This window comes from Labrus mixtus, chromosome 8 (genome assembly GCF_963584025.1).
Source record: "Labrus mixtus chromosome 8, fLabMix1.1, whole genome shotgun sequence".
Classification (NCBI taxonomy): domain Eukaryota; kingdom Metazoa; phylum Chordata; class Actinopteri; order Labriformes; family Labridae; genus Labrus; species Labrus mixtus.
The window spans coordinates 10,966,935-10,989,810 of NC_083619.1; the positions used below are offsets into that span (position 1 = coordinate 10,966,935).

The 22,876-nt window shown below is 38.4% G+C and overlaps 1 protein-coding gene across 1 annotated transcript in view; it reads left to right on the forward strand.

Moving 5' to 3' along the window:
- The first annotated feature begins 2,316 nt into the window (after positions 1 to 2,316).
- The window catches only part of LOC132978902 (cAMP-specific 3',5'-cyclic phosphodiesterase 4B-like), a 54,867-nt gene continuing 34,307 nt past the window's right edge, over positions 2,317 to 22,876 (forward strand). Inside the window, exons 1-4 of the mRNA XM_061044253.1 lie at positions 2,317 to 2,434; positions 2,904 to 2,972; positions 15,099 to 15,252; positions 21,241 to 21,488. Coding sequence (XP_060900236.1) covers positions 15,211 to 15,252; positions 21,241 to 21,488 — 290 coding nt within the window. The 5' untranslated portion in view covers positions 2,317 to 2,434; positions 2,904 to 2,972; positions 15,099 to 15,210. The remainder of the gene's footprint in view (positions 2,435 to 2,903; positions 2,973 to 15,098; positions 15,253 to 21,240; positions 21,489 to 22,876) is intronic.

Below are 22,876 nucleotides of genomic sequence, written 5' to 3' on the forward strand. Positions count from 1 at the left end.
GAGTAGCACTAAAGAAAGGTCTTTTGATTCAACCCTCTCACGTAGGTTTATTGTCTGAACGTAGGCTGTGCTCTTCACATCTCTCTTTCTTTTCACAGTCTGCTTGTTCAGTCGCTTTCTTTGTCACTATGTGTCCGCTTTGCAACATGTTTCTCAACAAATGACGTGTTGCCCAGGATACTACAGGCTACACAAATGTTTGGGCACTCTCCTGCAGCCTGACGACGAGGTCGAACAAGGTAAAAGCATTTCCCACTAGTGTTTCCTATCCCTCACAGGAAAGGTGATTTGAATAGGCAGTGGAGTTAAGAGGTGCTTGGTGAAAAGGGGTTTTGTGGAGCCTAAGTGGACAGCTTGTGTGAAAATCGTTAACACAGTTAGGCTATAGGTTTGGTCTATACACTAAAGTGTTTTAGACGCAATTACACAATCAATCAGCGTTCATTAGGCGATGAAGTCTGAGGAAAATAAGGTCAGACTCTTACAGAGGATGAATGGATTCAGTTGGGCGATTTATTTCACTATAGAGATGTACATGCTTTTGTGACTTAATATATTTTTGACACTTCATTGCAGAGGAACCTTTTCATAATCTGGGTAAAAGAGGTGACTCGAAAGGATTGAATCTGTTTTGTATTTATCATCTCTACATTAGTGGTTGTTTTTGCTCGACCTTTCAAACCTAATTTAAAGCCACAACTGTTTTTCAGCACACGTACAATTAGTCTCCATCACAGTGAAGGCCTACTAGGCATTGTATTGAGACCCCAGCATGTTACATTGTTGTAACACTGTTCCAGGAGCAAAACAAGGGTCTCGTTTTTTCGGGCTGACAGAAAGTATTCTGGGACTGATGCTAATTTCTTTATTCGGAGGAGTCTATATTTTTGAACTGGAATAAAAATAGACCCCTTTCTATATGAATAGTAAACATGTATTTAACATTGTCGGCTTATTCTAGTGCCACTCATTGAGCTCTGCATCTGTAATGCTCTCTTAAATGTGCTGCTGACAGTGCTGGGAGAATTTGTAAACTATAGAGGTGGAGCGTACTCTACAAAACAAACTAAAAACATTGCACATAGAGTAAGGAAATTTGTGTCTGGTAGATTATTTCTTTGTAACAATGCTTATTGACAACAAATCGTATACTGTTGGAAAGCCTATTTATTTCCCTTTTAAATGCTGCCACATTTGTAAGGAGCATGCATTTATGGGATAAGCATCAGAGCTGAGTATGTGGGTTGCGGCCATGAAAAACTTGCCAATGCCATCGCTGGTCTCATACTGGAACCTGAACATGTGGAGGAACGTTATGTTCAGAGATTCTGCCTACGGCAGTTGGATCTTTGGGTCAAAGTTTCGAGAAGACGTGGAGAACGCTGGAGGCAGTGTGATGGTGTGGGGCGGCATCTCCCTCACTGGAGAAACGAGACTTGTCATCATTGGAGGTAATCTATATGCAGACAGATATCGAGATAAGATTCTACAACCAGTGGCAGTGCAATATTTATTGCCAGGAAGCATTGTTACAACAAAGAAATAATCTACCAAACACAAAGTTCCTTCCTTTTTGTGCGATGTTTACTTGATGAAACCATGATAGCACTTTTTATAATTCCTTCTTCAATGTAATATTGTGCATGCTTGAGCATTTGAGTTTGTGTGTCAAATAATCTGTGGCAGCAGAACCTTGAAGCTTTTTTACTGAGGTCAGTAAGGAAGTTTTGGTCACACCACTGCTGTTCATTCCTGTCTGGTCACATGGACAGTGTTACAACCACGACATGTCTCCCCATTACCAATCATATCCAAGCTTGAGCAGGATTTTCAGACGTGGAATAAGACTTTCTTGGACCAGCAGATACATACTGTATGGCTGCTCTAAGTTTGCTGCCGACTTAAAATTCAGAATCAATATCTGTTAAAATATGCTAAATCATGGACAGATCTGAAAGTCTGGAGGATGGGTGGAGGTCTGGCTGGAGGTTGTGGGATAACATTCATGAACCCTTGTAGTATTGATTTTTTTGTTGAATTAATTAATGTGTATAGCTGCACATATGTTTTTCATCAAATAAGCTCACCTACTGTATTACCACAGCTGTGAAGTTTCACTGACATTTTCAAACACCATCATAGTTCACTCCTAACTTTCAGAAGCACGCTTCCCTTTAAGCCCAGTGTGTAGCTTTCTGTGGTTGCCCCAGTCATGTGAGCCGCCACTGTCCTTTTATTGTCAGCCAGTGCTGAAACAACAGAGCACATGCATCCAGCTTCTTGTTTAAAGAGCTCTGGCTGCCATACTGATGACTCACTTACTGGCTGCTTGTTGGCTTTACTGGGCGATGTGGTCAATATGCGGCTCTTTCTGTCTCTGAATGTTGATGTTTCCAGCTGATGAATGCCGTTTGTGTGCTCGTTTGCAGACTGGGTGAGTGGCTGTTATACTGGGAGCTGATAGGGAACACAGAAAGCTTTGTGTTCATTTGTGTATGACAGTTAAACATACATGAGAGTGTGTATTCTTTGGATTGTAATCTGAACAGTGTATATAATAACAGTTAGGTATTAAGAGAAGCACAGCAAAGTGGATTCCTGAAGCGAAAAGGGGAACAGAGCAGCTTTTGTACACAGTCAAAGTTTGCTCCTGCAACTCTGACCGATCAAAATTTGTAATACATCCCTTTTTTGCTTCTATATAATCATGTGTGAATACCTTTTATTTCCCTTTCTGTTATTGTAAGAAAGGACATATTTTTGCCCCTACATGATTACATATGTCAGAGTTTCTTGTTGTTTATCAATCAAAGTTTCAGCGGAACAACAAATGGACCTTATTATGGTTGTTGCTGTGATATGTGATTTGTCCAGTTTCAAGCCATACATTGTTTGTCTTCTAGGCTGACAGCCTGCTGACGTGAATTCCCGCTTATCATTACACAGCTGGCTCGAGGAGAAAATCTTCATTTGTGAGTACACTTCTTTTTTTGTCTGTGCCGGGATATTGTGGTCAATATCAATTTTCCACTGCAAGTCTTATCGCTGACTAAGGAGTGGTGTCATTTTCTCTGTGTCACAAGGCTTTTGGCTGACCGTATTGAACTAAAATTACAGGAAATCGGCCAGATTAAAGTGTAAGATTGCCCATAGAGTACATGCATTGCTAAAGCTGAAATCTAGTGATGGATCGGTCAAATGACAAAAAATGACACTGCAACTATTTTGTTGCTACTTTTTGAAAACAACAAAATAGACTTTAAAAAATGTAATCATTCAATTAATTTAATTCATTACAAAAGCAAAATGTCATAATAAATGAGATAATGTCAGGCGACTGCAGAAGCACTGTAACATCAGCACATCAACATTTTCGTCAGATATTACAGACTGATACAAAGATGCTTTTATTATCCTTAGGCAACACAGCTTTTTTTTATACTTTATTTTTCATTTTTGTTTTACAAGAAACACAGAACAAGTGAGGACTTGGGCAAGACAGTATGAATAAGATCAAATACAAGAATGTAAAAGGCACAGGTACAGTACATAATGGATGGTACATTCTAATGAAACAAGATATATTTACGAGTCTTTATCTTTGTATAAATCCCACTTTCTCCAATATTCTTCTCCCTTCTCCTTTTGAAGTCGTAGGACAAAAGTCATTTTTTCCATAAAGCTGATGGAATTCACAATAGGCAACACAGCTTGAATGAGTATGATAATACCATTCACTGCACACTGTGATACAGTTTGCACCAATTCTGAGTCAAGTAATTTAAAAAAAAGAAATCTGACACCGTAGGAGTCTCCTGCTCAACAGAAATGATGTACCTAGTAATCAAAGCCATTAAAAAGAAATGCATACAGTTTTTTTTCTATGAAAAATTAGTGTTTTTTTAAGGGCTACTGGCAAAACTGCCACTTAATGTAGCCAATTAGCAAACACAAATCCTTAATGGTCAAAAATGTTGACTTATATTAAACCTGCAAACCCCAAATCTCTCTGAAAATATTGATTTATGGTAAACAGAAAATACAAGCCAAAATGTTTTGTGTGTCTTAATTAATGAAGACAATTTCTTATAAAAATAGCTGGACATTACATGTAATATTAATACATAACTTGGAAATATAAAAAAATGACTGCTGTTTTCCCTTTTCACGTTTGAATTATTAACAGTTGTAAGTCAGTCAATCAATATTTATTTGTAGAGCCCCGATTCAGAACAAATGTTATCTAATGACACTTTACAAAAAGAGCACGTCTAGCTCCAGACATTACTCTTTGTTATATTTAAGTTGCAGCTCTCTTACACGGTATAAACAATATATCTCAATATAAGGATGCTGCGGTGGTATTTCAGGTTTCACGTATCCAACCACGCCTTCTACTAAAGGAAGTACTGCAGGCATCCGTATATTTGTGAAGTCAAGATGGGCACAGATTGTTTAGTCTCAGTGGTCATATGCAGTCATGTTGACATGGAAGTTGCTAACTGGTGACACTCACCAGTGTGAGAGCTGATTCCTCCTAAAAGCTTTAATCCATGGAGCTTACAATGAAAAGTTTTTATTTGTTAAAAGATGACAAAGTGCTGACTTAAACTGTACTTCCATCACAACACTGCAATGGAAGTTAAATAGGGGGACTTGAATATGATGAGGTAATTAGTGTGTGTGGGTGTTTAAATACGAAAGGAAGACGCTCCCTCTTTCACTGACTCATCCAGTCAGTACCGTCATGTGTCCTGGCCCACCAATTAAAACTCATTTCTTTGTGTTTCTCTTAAAAGGTTTGATAGCTTGTTGTCTTTTCACAGTGTCAATATGTATTACGCATAGTCCATATTAATCATCCATAACAAAGTTTAGCTAATTTTATTTTAGACATGTGAACAGGCAAAAGCAATACCTTTATAAGATTTCTAATATACGTATCACTATATCATTCTGCTTACACACAGCAGACTGTTCCCATTCAAAGGCGGGTCTATATACCGACATTTATTATGTCTGTTTGGTCTCTTTGACGCACAGAAATGACCGAAATACAGTAACATAATGAGAAAATCCTAAAAATACAGACTGAGGGCAGAGTGTGTGCTGATACCACACTTCCTCTGGATTATGCATGATGCCTGAGATGGAATATTTATATGAGTTGGTGTGTTCTCATTGACTGTTCTGTAACATCATTGTATTGTTTAGATTTTTAAAAAATCCCAGTTTTTGGTGCCTCTGACTTCTACTGTATTTTTTTTACCATGGTATAGAAACAGGTATCAATATTTTTTGTCTTTTTTAGTAGTATCAAATTTAAAATTCTGGTATCACGACAACCCCAATCCTATGCTAGTAGTTAAATTAACTTGACTACAGTGAAACACAGGTTTGTAAATCACCACAACAGTTAAATGTACATTTGATAAGGTTGGCATCATAATATCATACATAGCCAAGGTCAAAATATCAAACACATGGTGTGACAGTTTTAGAGCCCCAGATTGGTCCTGTGACATGTGGCCCATGAGAATGAGGCTGAGTCTGCCCCCTCAGTCTCTCTCTCTCTCCACTCTCTCTCTCTCAATCTCTTTCTGTCCAGTACTGTAGGGCAGCGGGTTCCCTGCATGTAGCCCCCACAGTGATGTCATTTTTCAGCTGTCACAAATCAGTGTGTTGTTTCTCTTCCTCCTCTACAAACTCCCCTCAGCCCTCGCTCATCTCAAAAGTTCAATTCAGTATGCTACACAGAATGTATACTTTCCACTATGGCTTAGTTTATTTGTGTTGCCAAATGTTGATACGCATGTTTTTAGTCTTAGACCTTTTATGTCGTTGGGGCAATAGTTCATATTGAAATCACACAGAAATGGTTTATTATACACTAAGGATCAACTTAGTCTTGAGATTTTGCCCGTCATCGACTGTTGTTGTTTTGTTTTTGTTCTAATTGATCCATATTTTCATAAGCTAAGGGATTAACCATGCCATTAAACTCTTACTGTAGATAACAATGTAATTGTGTTTGATCCATCATTTGATCTAACTCATTAACTCTGGATTAAGGTGACCTTTTAACAATATTACACATGTCCATTTATAATACAGAAGGCATACACACTCACGGCTCGTATGTGTGGGGATTCCTGCTGCCCCTGTTCTGACAGCCAGTTGCAGGCGGCTGTGCCGATGATTGACGTTTCTAGTAGCCAATGAAATTCTCAAAATATGGATATGCTTCTGTTATCAATTCTTAGGGTATTTCTTCATGCACTCACTAAGTAGATTGGTAAATTCATCATCAAATGAATGTAGCAGATTCTTCCTTGTTGGTCTGAAAGGTTCTGTTCATTTTCAAAGGACAGGAGCACTGGTGGAACATTGTTTGGCATTTACATCCTTCTTGTCTGTCTATCCATTTCTGTGAGAAGATTAATAGTTGTAGATGTATGGATTTTAGTAAGCTAGAATTTGTATTTTACTTTACAGTTGTTATTTAGTCTGACTTGGTCAGTAATGTTGGGGCACCTGAAATGATGCATCAGCTGCTTTGTGAGCAGGATAAACCCACACAAACGGTGTGGGAAGCAGGGATAAGATTAGAAAAGTGTTGGACTTCTAATGTGTTCCAGCCTTAAAGCAATGATTTATTTGAACCTAAGTTTATAACTAACTTCATTCATACTTAATGAAGCAATATAAAATCCACTTAATAGAGTCCATTTTGAATTTGTATCATTATTTTCTGTATGAATTAAAATTAAGACTGTTTACTCTAAGAGAGGGATTTAAAGACCTTTGTCACAAAATGTGAAAGTAAGTGATACACTGGTTTAAAAATAGCTTACAGTGAATACAGTAGTGCTTCAGTGACTTGCTCATGCTGTAAAGTAGTAGCTAAGTATCTCAGATTGTTTATATATTCCATTAGATGTCCCTGTCCTGGAAATGCTATAAATAAGAAATTTGCAGGCTCTTTGAAAAGTGGATTCGTAACCCAGGGTCAGATAGTTTTCATTTACATTCATTTCTGCTGATAAGACAAGGCTGCAATATTTAATTTCAGACAAAGTCAAAAAATGGTCCAGGAGGGACGCCTTTAAAGGTTTGATTTGCATTAAGAGAAACAATCCTGAGTCTGAATAGAATACAGTGTTTACCCTACCATTATATTAGGGGACGGCCCGCACCCCCAAATTCTTTTTTTTTTTTTTTTGATTTTTTGACTTTTTGTGCCTTTATTGTAGAGATGGGATAGTGGACAGAGTCGGAAATCAGGGAAAGAAGTCATTTAAGGATACCTTTCCGATAGAAAAGGACAGCTGTCATTAAAAGTACCCATGAACACCAAGATTCCTTCAAGTGTTTGTGTCGGCGTGTCGGCCCCCCCACCCCCCTAAAGCTGTAAACCTAGGGGAAACACTGGAATTGAAAAACACAAAATGTGAAATGGAGGAGCTGTGCCGGTATGTTCAAGATTGCTTGCAGTGTAAACAGAAAAATATTAGGTCCAGTGTGCGTTAATGTAATGCATAGATTCAGCCTTCACATTACTGTAATGTTCTCTGAATGTGGGGCTCATGAGAGTCTGTGTTATGTGGGGGGAAGTGGGAGGGCAGGGACATTATTGATGAGGCAGCAGAGGGGAAGAAACTGTTCCCGTGACGTGAGATTTTATCTTGATAGACCGCAGCCTCTTACCAGATGGGAGGGTCTCGAACAGTCCATGTCCGTGGATGAGAGGGGTCAGCCACAAAGACAGGTGTAGCTGATAATTTAATAAGCTTTTTTTTTTAACTCCGGCTATGTTTCTCTAAGATAAGCTCTGACAAATACATAGAACATTGTTTGAATGCTTTCCAAATGCAACATGATTACAATAAATGCCATTAGATGTAAATGTATCAACATGGACAGGGCTAGGTTCATTTCTGTTCCCATCAGATGAGCATCTGAGATGATAAAACTAGAGACCACAATCTCTTTCATTCATCAAATCTTAGCCCAGTTTCAAAGATTGATGTCAAAGCTTTGACTTTGGAGAAGAGACGGTGTTTGAATGTAATCAAAGTTTGAAAGTAACAACATAAACCTTATATTTAAATTAGTGTGAAGAGTGATGTCATTAGCCACAATCTGCATGTAAGACGTCGATCTTGAGGTGTGAATAAAGTGGGCATGGTGTTTTTTCAAATTAAACGAATGTGGGGGAAATCCACATACAAACAAGGCTTGCTTTCTTTACCCACAGCTGTCGTGTCTTGTGATTAGTGACTCTTAGTAACTGTTAAGCACTCATAATTTGTTGAATGATTTTGAAGCCAATGTAGATATGATTAAATTACACTGAATTGATTAAACCAAGGTTGGTAAAGTCTATCTCCTCGATAGATCATAGTATGTTCTTTGATGTCTCTTCTGAATGGTTCCTTCATTTTGAAGTTTATCTGACTTCTCTGCTTGTTATTGAGAGGCCGTTGTAAAGTTAATTCATCACTTTCATTTTGCACAGACAGCTCATTGTTCGAAAACGGAGCCAATGAACGTAATATCAACGCAGTTCCCAACATGGTCTTCTTGAGCCTCCTTTGTTTTGATGCCACAAAAGCTACCTTTGTGTGGGTGTCCAGCGATTTTTAAACATGTGACGTCTACTGGTTCACCCTTTACAGCTCTCCATTGTGCGTGGACGCTGTGTGGCATGGATGGATTGGTCAGATGGGAACATTTTCTCACTGCTGCCAGAAACGCACCCTTGATGACCTCTTGTAAACAACATGCAACAAAAGTGCAAACGTTGGTCGTAATAGTAGCACTCTGAATTTACCAAATGCTGTAAATACTTTCCCATGCTGTCAGAGACTTAAGGTTGTTTTGGTTGGAAGAAAATAAGTGTCTTATATAACAGATGCCCTTAGTTATCATTGGTCCATCCTACTTGTTCCAATAGGGGGTAAATTGGGATGTAGTTGGTGGGGGGACTGGTGTAATCTTATGCCCAGTTTATACGGAAAGAAACAAGTCTATCAACCACACGAGCACATGAACGCTCAAATGAACATTTCTGGGTTATTCATAGTTATACGTTCATTTAATGGATGTGACATTAAACAACAGCATCAGTGGGAAACCCACACATAACACTGGGGGTGGGATTTGCAGTGTAACACACAAAATTATGCAATATGAAACCCAATATGTGGAATACGTTAATGATTTTATCACAATTCTGTAATAAATGTTAGGGATGGGCATTTCACTGAAAATAACTTTGTTTTGTACTTAATTCTTTAGCTTGATGCTAAGACAATGGAATAGTGCTAACAGATTTAGCATCACAGTGTTGGTAAGAAATTATCTATTTTACTTAACAATCCACTGTTAGCTGCAATGTTAAGACAAATCATGCACAAGTTGCAGCCATACAATATTTTAAATACATGATTTTATCTATGAAATCTCAGAAAAAAAGGGGAGATTTACAACAGTTCCTTGTCAAGCAATTTGCAAAAAAAAGCAAAAAAAATGACCATAAAATGTCAACTTCTCTCATTTACCAAGCTGGAACTAGTAAGTGTTTGGTATCTCAAGTGTTGCCTCATGATCGTGCACGTCTTTGCCTGTTTCACATCAACAACAAATTATTTGTAGAGGTACAGTCAGCCACCATGGGGCTCTTCGCCAGATTTCAACAGATGGGAGCTTGGGGCTTGTTTTTTATGACAAGTGGAAGCGGCAGTGTCTTTTGTCCAATGCTCATCTTTGTTTGTGATTGAGTGGTCCTTTGGGTTTTTTGGGTTTAAACACTTCTTCAGTGTCTTAAGCACAATTGTCTGATTGAGAGACAAAGCCTCAAGCTTTCTATTGGAGTCCAAATGGTGAGACCGAATGCTTTCAAGAAAAAAACATTTGAAACAAAATCTTTACTTTCTTCTTCAAGGTTTACTCTGAAGATTCCTCTTGTCTTGGATTCAAGTATGTCTCCAGATATTATGAAAGTTTTCTTCCAAAGTTGATTTTTATTTTTCCATTCAAAGTGCAAAAAAAATATGCTGCGAGGCACCCGAAGAAAGATTCTCAAAGCACACAAGATAATTGTCAGACATGACTGTGACATCTGGTCATCTATTTAGTTGTCTATGAAAGAAAATCATGTTTATTTGTGTGTTCTAGCTGTGGTATTTCACTATTTCTTTCTTTAACGTGATTATTGGTTTATTTTCAATTGCTTGTCAGCTTAAAATAAAATTGGGGCTCTGACAAAGTCTTTTAAAATAAATAGTGCACAGACATGCAAACTTTACTTACTGTGGCTGTGAAATTGGATTGCATGGTTAGTTTATATTCATGATGGTGGGGAGAATCACCACAGACTGTAAGGCACGTATAGTCTTGGGAATAAAGCTTTTCTTTGTTTTGCTGCCTTGATGGGGTTTTTTTTGTAAAAGTCTTACGATATACAGTAATCTTCAGAACTAGATTTTGAAGCAAAAGAGCACAGTAAAATACTGTGCCATCTGAAAATCATATTAAGTGGTCTCTATGTGACTGAAAACTCCCCTAATAGCTTTTTATAAAAATAACATAGCCATTCTGTTAGTTTATTGAGCCCCTTGTGGGTATTTTGTACATAGTGCTGTATTTCAAAGGGCATAGAGCTGTGTTGTGGACCTTTCCTCTAATGATCCGTGCTAATGGTCTTCAAGCTTTTAAACCATTATTGGATCACATCTGATACTCCTGGACTCGCATGACATGATTCAACATAACCTTTTACCATTGGTCCTCTCTGCTTTTTTGTGGAGCTCTGTTCTGGGTTCAGTTTATTCATTGATCATTTTTAACCAATTGTAATGGGGGTGGGGTTGTTGATGGTTCAGACATTCATGAATGTAATGGTGAACCCTATCAAGAACTGGCATGACGTTGAAACATTCCTGTTCGCCACAGGATGAATCCTACTAACTCACGACATCCTCAGACTTTCCCTCTTTGGGTTTTAGTGAAATATCTTTAATAAAATCAAACAAATTGCAAGTTCTGAAATCCTTTTTAAGGATACATTGCAATAACTTTGGTGATCTCTTGACTTTTCACAAAATACCATGACTTATTATTGGCTTTTCATCAAAAACCACCTGCTTCAGCTCTACTATTTGTTTATCAGTGTTGGAGTAAGGACATTCAACATTCATCTTTTTACCTAACACTATATCAAAGTAGTGTTGTGAAAAGTTAAGATACAACATATTTGCTACCTTGTGTGTTTTCAGAAAACATTGGCACATTGGTCTAATGACCCACTGTAGGCCTAATGTGTTAAGCCTCCCAAATTCCACTAATTAATCACAGTATTCTAATGTTTTTAAAGACTGATCTCTATATTGAAAGTGTAATAGTTTTACTCAGTTGTGTGCAGAAAAACATGTTTGCAGCTAGACTAGTTTAAATGAAGTAGAACATGTTTGTCAAATATCATACATTTCTGAATAGATGTTTGTAGAATTAAAATGTTTAAATCTTAAAATACTTGTCTGATTCAACACTCGCCTCATCTATGTGCAGACCTTTTTTCTCATGAAGTAAGCTCCACCATCTACTTGAAACCTACTTTTCAAGTATGGTTTTTCTTGTGAAACCTATAATGGACACATCTATGCAGCCTCATACATTATTGAGAACTTCCCCCACTCCTGCTGAGATTTGAACCAGCAGCTGAAGAGGTTTTTTTCTTCCAGATGTTGAACACCAAACCTGTGTGATCCGCCGTCATTTCATCTCTCTTGTCATTTTTTTGAAGTGAAACTTTGGACAGCAGGTTGCTGCCTGTATAGATGTATTTTTCAAAGCTATAAACAGGATTGAGGGTTTTTGGCAGCTGAGAAATTATTTTTTCATGCCACTTGACTTGTCATCAGCGGTTAAGCACCGGCAGCAGCCTCTCTCTACAGCAGCCTTACACTGCTTTAAAGCTAAAGATTAAGGTTAATATAGGAGAAAAACATCGGGGCAGATCAATAGTGCATTTAAAATATTGATTCACATCCGTCACTAGGATCATTCTTCATGTCTGTCTGTTGACGTTTTTTTTAATGTGCTGGTTATTTGTTTTAATACATTTATTTATAAAGCACTTTACAGCAAATCTACCAGCATGAATCACTTCTTTAATTAACTGTGCTAATAATCATGATCAGACTTGATCCAGTGACTGGCTAATGCTGAAGGTTGCATGAGTAAACACTAACACTGGGAAAAAACCCTTAACCTTTGGTGCTGCACACACCTAGAACACGTTACTTAACACATTTTAATCAGGGGAGACTTGATTAAGCGTGAACAATTATTTATTCAACAGTTTAGTAAAAGATAAATGTGCAATTAGATTCTGTCACATTAACCCTTTTCACACATACGGAAATCTCCTGAAAAACTCCGGAGATTAGGCTACCCATAGGGGCTTTAGGCTATATGTGAACGCAAACAGCTGCATTTTTCGCGCAGACTTTACCCGAAGTTTCTCCGACCAGACCCCTAATATTTGATAGAGGAATGCAGAATGTGATGAGGAGGAGCTGGAATGGAGGAGTGGGGTGGAGGAGGGTCGCAGCGATGGCACTGAAATTACAAAAAGGATTAGACCCTTACATTTCACTGCACATCTGTATGAGCAGCTACAAGTATACATCCGCAAAGGACTGGTGTCTGCTACTCATCCTTAACAGTTTGCTTGTGAAAGAGCGCTCTGTTGAAACCTCAACTGTAACTAATACATCTAAGCTACTGAAAAGCTTAGCTGTCCAGACCACAGAACAGAGCGACGCTACCACCAAGCTACTGAAAAATGCAGTTTAACTACTAACATTTGTAGTGACTAATATTCGTACTTGTGAAAGTGTTACAATGTTTTTCTGAAAACTTTGAGCAAGGTTTTTCTTGGGGAAATACGTTTATTTTATAAGCAAAATAAAGCAACCATTAAACATTTACTCAAGTTTACAGCTGTTAACAGGAAATCTGACGCATACATGAGGTAACTGAGTAGACTACCTTATCTGCATAATCATGTTATTTATCTTAACATCTCCTTACTTTACCTTTGTATAAAAATAGAAAATGTAACAAGGGTTTTATTTTAAACCATTGCAGACCCTGCTAAGATTTCATCAAAGCTTTATGTTTGCATGGCTGCTTGTGTTTAGGTGTTTTATATTTGTTATTGGCACTTTGAATGACATAACCATCTGTATTCTGAGGATGATTAAGTCGAGCATTTCTCTTTTGCACAGCGGTGAGCGAGCTCAGCAGTTATGGAATCTCACAAATAATACCCTTCAGAGCAAGGTTGTAAAAACAATAGGTCGTAAAGTGAACTAATCAAGACGTCAGAGAGAAAACAAAACATGAATTGAAGTCAGGAAATACCAGAGAGGCTGTAGAGAGCACTGTAATTACCTGCCAAGACTTGACCAGGAAATACGCAGGCTTTTTTGCACTCTGGCACACTTGTGCCTGTTTAAAGGATTGGGAACAAATATTTTAATCAGAATCTAAACTGAGGCTGCTCATTACATTTTTAACATTTGCATTGATACTTTATTTTAAGTATGTAAATACTGTATATTATCGGCCTACAGTAGAGCATTTCTATCCTGGTCTGGTTTTCAGTAATTGTTTTACATCCGCTTTGTGAAGGGCATCTGGAAAGACGCTTCTTAGAAATGACATCATCGACATGACATCACCTGAAATGTGAAGTACCTGAGTGTTTAGAGATGCTTTAGGTACAGGGTGAACAGATAAAGGGGGAGACTTGCATTACAAAGCTCAGTAAATGTATAATGTGTACATTTTCACATGGCTATGTCTTTCTTACAGGGTTTGTAGCCACTTGTATGGGTGTGTTTTTGTTGTTGTTTTTTTGTCTAGCTGTATGCGCACTGATGCTCTTTTACACAAATGAAGTTCCTCAGGGATAAATAAAGTTATTTTAATTTTCTCAGGTCATCTGTGTGAATATCAGCATAAATACTGACCCGAAATTAAGTTAACTTGTAATTTTAAAGAATAAAAAGTTCTTCACAATTTTATGACAAAACTGCAGACAGGTGAGGGCAGTGTTGATGAGCTGGTTAGTAGGGGAGAAAAGTATTTGAGAGGTTCAAGTGGTCTGTAGAAATGTTGGAATAAAGTCCATTAGTGTCAGATAAAGAGCATTCATAGCTGTGTGTCTCAAATGATCGAAGACATGTGGTTCTAGAAAAATTCCTTGAAGCAAGTATTCCTTTGTAGTCTTGGTTGAGGGAAGGGTGGCATCAAACCCTCAGGGATTGTCAGAAATTGTGAACCCGAGTACTGAGACATTGTCAGCATTAAGCCCTGTTGTTTACACTTAAATTAATTAATTAATCAGATCTAGTGTTAAAAAATGAGGCATGTCATTATGAACACTGATCATTTTGCTTTAAGTTCAAAAGGAAAGTATTTAAAAAGTGTCATTTCCCCAAGGTCAGTGTCACCACAAACTTCATAGACTCTGATGAACTGCATTTTATATTCTTGTCAAAGTACCAATAATGCTACTAGTACCCTTATCCGAGAATCGTTGTGACAGGCTTTTATGACTGCATAATAAAATGTCTTTGTTTATCATCGTTACTGAAATACATTTCAATCAAACCAGCTCTGCTGTCAGGTTTGTGTAACATTTTTGAAAAAGTTAATGCCATGCAGCTGTTAAATACCACTGCATTGTGTTTTTCCATTCACTTCCCAACAGTACGAGTGGCTTACTGTTCATACTTGTATTTGCTGAGAATGCTGATCCGTCACAGTTACTGTAATGTCTGCTTTTTTTGTCTGAGTTACATAATACAACACTGTTGAGACTTGTCAAATTGCCGCACACAGAAGCCTTACCAAGAACAATTACACAAGTCTGACAACAATTGCAGACATGATTCTTACTGTGAAGCAGACAGAACAACTTTTGGAACAGGCTGCTTCATCAATCCTTTCCCTCCTCCTCCTCCTCCTCCTCCTCCTCCTACCACCCCTTCTTCTTTTTCCTCCACTCCAATTCCCATGTGCAGGCAGACTGGTGAGGCTACCCGGAGCCCAAGAAGCAGGAGAGACGGGTTTTCAGAGAGAGGATAACAACCAGAGAGAGAGAGAGAGAGAGAGTTTGGTCGAACATCCCTCAAAATGAAGAAAAGCAGCAGTGCACAGGGGGTTACACCAGGCAATGTAAGTACAGTATTGATTTCTTTCAACCTTCCATCTGTACAGCAACAAATCCATCCATGAATTCATTACACGGCCTCTCATTGTTTCTCTTTATCGGAAATCCTACATCTCGCCTCCAAAGTTTACAGCCTGATACGGCAGTTTGCACAGTTTCTGTAAATTTTGTAACGTTAGTCTTTCCTCTGTGTCCAAACACAACAAGCTCTAGTGGGAGCAAGGTGCAGTACTGTATGTCTGTGTGGTGGTCAGTGACTCATGAACAGATGACTGTACCGTACACAACAGACCGCTATCCGGCAGGACACACCGCAGAGAGCAAGATGGTTTGTGTGTGTGTGTGTGTGTTTGTGTGCATGTGTGTGTTGGAACAGAGGATGAAGGACATGGTGTTTTGCTTGAACTGACAGAGATAAAGAATTGAGGACTGATGCAGAGTTTAGAGGACGGAGGCAGAGCAGGAAGAAGGGGAAAGGTGTAAAAGAGAGGTCACAGCAGGAGACGTTCAGTGCATTGAGTGAATGGAAGCATGGATGAGAGGGGGATGAGCAGAGATCTGACAGAGAGGTCCATCTGTTTCTCCTCCACAGCACCCGTGTTTATGACTGAGCAGGCAGGTCGTAATCATTTACTCCGACACTGTCCAAAAAAGCTCAGAAACCGAGCTACAGCCTGGAAAATGAAAGTTTTCCTGCTGAAACATCTAAATGCTGCCAGAACTGAGATCTGGCAGTAACTAAAAATGTATGATAAGATGTTTCAAACATGTTTAATGGGTTAGGGTTAGGGTACATTTTTCACTTTAATAGAGCAAACACACAATATAACCCATTTTAATGGCCTGTGTTGTCAGGAATGATTTATAGTAACTTTGACTTTAATGCGAGCAGTAATTATGGGAACAGCAGACACATTTTTTTAAAAGACTGGTGTTTCATTTGGGGACCAAAACTTTGGATTAATAGCACTTAAAACGCTCATTACATTCTACTGAAGGAAGAGTGACGGCGTCTTTAATGTTTCAAATGTTTGTGTTTCACAACTGAGGACTGCAAGTGCCGTTTGACTAGATTAGACCAATAGTTCAATCAGGCTACTTAGTAAGTGTTTTGTGTCGCATTCATTTTGGACTATCACTTAACCAAAGAAGGATTTTAGAAAAATATATATATTTATTTTATTTAAGAATGATTTGTTTTTTACTTTTGATGATGACAGGTGAGGCCTCCCCTGACCGCACGTCTCTGGTCAGAAGCCCCTCACTGAAAGTGAATTAGTGACGTGGTGAGCCAAATATGCAGGGAAGTCTGTTCAGAGGGTTTTTTTTTCTTAAACTATCAACATTGGTCACCAGCAATTTGATAATTGTGTCGCAGTATTCAGGACTACAATATATTGCTGTATAATATTTTTTCCCATCCTTTTTGTCACAATAGCTGAAAAATATTTATTTTTGTATTAAGATAAAAAAAAAAAAAAAAACTTTAAGATCTACAAAAGTAAACAAACCATTTTTGTTAGGCATACGAGGAACCATCAAACCCAACCATAAAAAGCCCACAGTGGTGTGGCTTAGTTAAAACAGAGAAACCTAATAACCCACTGATTATTTATTTATTCCATCATGTCTGGTTTGCAAAATGTCAGGCTGAAGTCGAAGACGTCTGCTATTCTCCACTACTCCACACCCTCAGGTTTCCATATCATTAAGATTCAATAGCGCATATCATTTAATAATTTAAGATTTTCTTACCCCCCTCTTTTGCTCTGGGATACTCAGACATTATACCAATCTTGATCGAGCTTCTGTCCTAAATCTGCCTCATTTATTTCACCTTCCTTGGAAAAGGCTTATTGGAAGAATCCCAGAGAAGTAGTTTAAGCTCTGAGGACGAAAAAGACCTCTCTCATCTTCACAGAGAGAGCACTCACGACACCTCTGTTTGACACTGGAGCCATATTACCTCCTTTCATCTCACATCCTGTAGACCATATTCAGACACGTGTAATTAATCCAGCTTTTTAAATTTAAAGTACAGACATCTGATCCTCCTCCAGGATTATTTACAGGCATATATGAGGGGAAAAGAGCTGTCTTTCCTCGTCCAAAAGACATTTGGAGCACAAACATGGAATCAATGAATAACTAGATTCACATTTCCAGTGTCAGAGATCCAATCGATACACGATTGATAAACAATTTGGAAGTGAAACAGCAGTGTTAGTGTGGAATATTGACAAGAGACTATTTAGATCTCTGCTTATAATGTTTGTTGTTGAGAGTGATCGTGTAAGTGTAACAGCAGTGGAACAGAGTTGTGTTGTTACAGATTTAATTTTCAAACCTTTTCCCTTGGACGGGAGGAATGTGTCTTAAAGAGACAGGCACCATAAATCAGACAAATTGCATTTCCTAGAAGGAGCAGAGGAGTCAGCAGAGCTGTGTTTACAGACAATCAAAGGGGAGGACAGATTCACATCTCTGTGTTTTTTTTTTACTTCTCCTCTGTTCACTTCATATGACTCTCATTAAGAAACGTCTTAACCCCCATCTCCTCCCTCTATTCTCAAAAGTTCTCTCTTCATGTTTCCGCTTTGCTACTCAATTTTCTTGTCCCTGCCATTATTCTCTTTAACTGGAAAGAAGAAACAGAATGACTTTTCCTTTCGGTCTGTCCGTCCCCTTTCTTCATTCTGAAATGCTGTTGCTCCTTCCTCACCATGTAGTCATCCGCATGCTAACATCCGTTCACACACACTGTGCATTTGAAGTTATGGTTTTTCTCTTTGAAACTTGAAAATGTCCCATGAAAGATTAAAGGTCAGAGAAGATCTCTCTGTCCTGCTTAAAGTTAATTTGATGGGACAGTGTTGCTGAGAAATAAACTGTCCCTGACAGAAACAGATGTGCAGATGTAAATGTGTTTATGCAGCAGTCTCTGATGTCCTACCAAGTTTCAGTAGATGCTTTTGGTTTAAATTCAGCTGCTATTCTTTGTTCAGATGTAATGATTTAGCCCATGTTGAATAGAATCATATCTGATGATGAGTATGTGATCAGTACTCCCTCAATCTAAATCAATTTGCAGCAGCTAAAAAAGAGACTAATGTTTTGCCTCTCTGGAGGGAATTTAGCTGTTTTCTAACTTTTTGTTTTGGTCTTCTATATTAATATAATAATCACAATCATAACCACAATTTTAATTAAAAAAGGGGCAAATTAAGTTGCCCAGTCTGCTACAAGTAAAAGTTGACCTAAATACTTTGATGGATCTCTCTCTGTCATTCGTTAGTCAATATTTATAACAGCTAAGAGAGTACAGCAGTGTGTAAAAGGCAGAGACAAAATGTGTGCTACCTTTTAAGGAATCTCTCTACACTGTATTATAGTTTACTGATCTTGATCGGACAAAAATGGATATTATGGGCTCAGGAAAATGGAATATCTGATCTAAAATATCTAATATCCAAAGACCTGTATCAAATGATTGGACTATCTTGTGGTAGGTTCTTCTATTCTGCAGAAATATACAGTATTTCTCCACTAGAGGGCAGTGATAGGTTGTTTTTTTTCTTTGCTATATAAAGACCCTCTTCTGTCACAACCCTGTACACACATCTACATGTATACTGCTGTTTATATTTCTTATGCAGGCCTATTTTTTGAGGATTATGTTCTTGATTGATTGATTGATTATTTGTTTGGTCAGTAACATGTCAGGAAAAGATAAACATGTTGATCAGGGTCAGTGCACAGAGGCTTTAGTCCTGAAAGGGGGCAGCCGGGGTTTGACTCCAACCCTCAGCACTTTACCACATGTCATTCCCCACTCTCTCAGCTCAGTTTCCTACTCTTCCACTGCCCTCCACCCTATAATAATGTCATAAAAGTCCCCCAAAAATCTTTAATAAATATATGTTTATCAGAAGCCCTATTCTGAGTGTCTGTTCAACTCACTATATTTACTCCTCTGTGAGGTTTCGCCTTCACTTTGAATGTCACAGAGGGTTAATGGGAGGACAAGTGGTCCCCCTCTGTACCGACTTTAAGAGAAATAAAAGAGGCTTTACAGGGGCGAGACGGGATCGGCAGAACCAGGGGGCGGGAACAGCGCTGTGTGTGTGAAGCTCCCACTGTGAATTCACAGACTGGGACACCAATATTACACCGTCACAAAACAATATGGACATACAAAGACGTCATGAAGGCGGAGCTTTGTTATGACACTGAAAAGGGCCAGTGTCTCCCAAAACCCAATATTTGGTCCTCAAGTAACTGGTTTTAACCCTCAAGATAAATATGTTTAGTTATTGTCATAGAGAAGGAAAGAAACCAGAACAAACTCACATTTAAGAGACTACGATCTGAGAATTTGTCCCTTTTCATAAAATGTTACTCATACTGAAAATCTGTTATCAAAATAGTTGCAGTTTACAAACTACCAACTCAAAGAGAAATCAATTCAACTCTGCTGTAAGGTAGAATTACACACTTTATAACTTCAGTTAATCTTAAAAATATGATAAAGTAATTGCATTTAGCTTAATAACTCTTATGTTTGATTGCATAGGTTAAACTGTGGCTTCTCGTCCTACACACTCTTTCACTTGCGGTTGGTTCACACTCGTCCTCTCTGTTTTTCCCCCCTCTACCTCGTACTCCGAGTACACAAATGTTGTCCTGTTTACTGAACCAACATTCTAGGAATTCATTGATTTGTCCTCTCTCTCTCTCTCTCTCTCGCTCATTTATTTGAAGCCTGTCTGAGCGTTTCATTTACACTTGCATGCGGCGAACAGAAAGTGGACATTGATGTATGCAGATTGAGCTCTGGCAGCCCGCCTCTATTTCCTCGGTGCCTGGACTTGTTTATAACCCTTCATCACAGACAAACACCCTGCTGGAGCCTTCACACTCAACCAGACATACTTAACACAATTTATATTCAGCAAAGGCTAATAAAAATGTCAATTGGCGCGTCTGGTGGATGACTGCAATAGACTTCGATCACACAGTTTATTTTCTCTGTGTATTGAAGCTTGAAACATTCGTACACTGTCCGTCACTTTGTTAAACCACAGATCTGTGCAGTCTGTTTGTAGTCCAAGATTCAAAATGAGGACATTGTGAGCAAGGTGCTAAATAAAAAATAAAGCATGATTGATTAATCTTTTTTTTCCAGTAAATAACTTCTTGAATAACAATCTTTATGTTGATTTAACCTATTAGTTTTAAAATACTAAGTGACTGGCTTAAGGCTGTGATCTCGCCCTCTGACTGTGTGTTTGTGTGTGTGTGTGTGCGCGCATGTGAGTTTGTTTGTGACTGCGTGTTTGCACATGTAGGTAGACGAGGAACCACGTGTGTTTATTAGTGTTTGAAACATGTCAAAGGGCAACAGAAGTCATTTCTGTTAGCCTATTAAACAATAGCATGTCAGAAATTATTGAAGTCAAATGAAGCCCTGTTGGAAAAATATTTTTTTGTACTGTAGCTATGTCTGGTGATTTCTCCGAAAGATGAAGGAATTTTATTTATATAATTGATTATAATTTTTAGTTTATTTGGCCTGAAAGTGCAGAGAGGTGTTACATTTTCAGTAACATTTGATCAAATGAGCCCCCCCCCCCATGTGCCTCTGTGATTGTCAAATAAAAACATTATATCACAGACACAGCTGTATATCAGAAAGTAGTTTGAGTAATGCCAAATGCTTTGTATCATTTTAATCAAAACAAGTGAATCAATGCACATGTTAATGAAAAGTAAGTGTGAATTAGAGATTTTTTGCATCGATATTTGATATCAAAAATTGTTTTTGTTTTGTAAAGCTACATTTGATAACGGTGTCCTCCTCCAACAGATAAACTTCTGTGGGGCTTTTCCTTCATTATTGGATTAATTATCACCTGGGTTTTCTTCATGTTTTTTCCACCACTAAGCCGATCTACAGCCAATATTAAAAGCATTGTCACTGTTTGTTTCCTCAGGAGAATAAGGAGACTCCTGCGGGACAGCTTTACTCAGGCAGCACGCTCGGGGTCGAGCTGTTCAAAGTCCACAGGCGATTTTCTGGAAACCTGCAGCTGCCTCCATTGTCATGGCGACAGGCTGAAAAGGAGAGTTACAGGGGTAGGTCCCTAACACCTGAGGAAGATCCAGTGACCCGGACCAGACCAACAAGTCTGCCTATCGGATCATTGCCCCGCATAGACATCACAAACGCCGACCCTGACAGGTAAAAAAAAACCCCAAAAAACAATCATGACAGTGATGCAGAGTTGGTCAATTTGGTGGATTGACAAGCCTGCTTAAGTTTTTATTTTTTTTAGATCCGAGTATTAGATACATTCATTTGAAGAATTTTCCATTTGAACAGGCTGCAAATGGAAAGATTTGCCGCAGAAAGCTATTACCTAATATAATATTCAAACACATAAACCTAGAAAAGACGAGGAAAAGGAAAATGCTGCAAATCCAAATATTACAATTGGAGAAGCCTTGGTATCTATGTTTGACAGAGAATGGGAGACGAGGCTATTTTGGACTTTTCCATGTGTTTTCAATTCTGCATGGTTGTGAATTTGTAGCCTGTTTCTCCTAATGGGAATTGTTTGGGGATGTTGCAGTGCAGGACTTTGTCTGTCACTTTAACTTAACCTTATACGTGTTGAAAACAGCCTCAGGGTTTTTGTACCGTCCTCTTTTGACATTTGATTTGCACATTAGCATGAAAAGATTGCAGTGACATTTAGATTTTTGTTTTGTCTCGGTGTATGTGTGATCCAAAAGCTGTTCTTTTGTTTGCTTCATAGTTTTAGTTTCCTAACCCTGTGCCCGGAGAAGAACAGATGGTACTAACAATAATTCTGCAGTCGTGCAGTTGAAAACCCTCCTTTGTTGTGTCTACCTCTGAGGCTGAACACAGTGGGCTGCTGTTGCACAGTAGCATTAAATCAAACTATAAAAGAGACTTTCATCATGGCTGCCACTTTACTTTATTGAATGGTAGTTTTCTTTGAACCCTAGAGACTCACCTCACCTAACTATTGATGATTACAGGCTCTTATCAGACCTGTTTTATCAATTGACTCTTTCTTTCTTTTATCTCCATGAAACTCTCACTCTGCTCCTCTGCTTTAAAAAAAAAAAAACAAGAGGGCAATGAGCTTGGACATGTTTGACCCATGTGTTGTATACCACAACTTTGTATACTGTTGATTATTTGGCTGCCACTGATAGCCATTCAGCTTGATGACGTTTCAGATTTTATTTGCGTAAAGAATATTGTGGGAGAGGGGTTGTAGAGCACATTTCAAGTGGGGTAATGAATCATAATCTTATAGTCATTCTTCTGGCTGAATATTTGTTTCAAAGCATCAGATATTGTTTCAGTGTTATTTTCTTTTGGGCGTGGGCGGGGTGATTTCTTTTGAGCATCTATGACTTTTCCTTCTTCATCAACATAAAGCAGAAAGAAAAAATGGTGGTGTGATTGAAGTGTAGAAGAACAAAGCTAGGTAAGAGCCGTCACTTTTCTTTTGTCAGACTTGCAGGAGATCTATGAGAGCTGGTGGAGAGAGCAGGTAGCTGAAAAGCTCAAACACCTGTTGAGAATCATTTTGT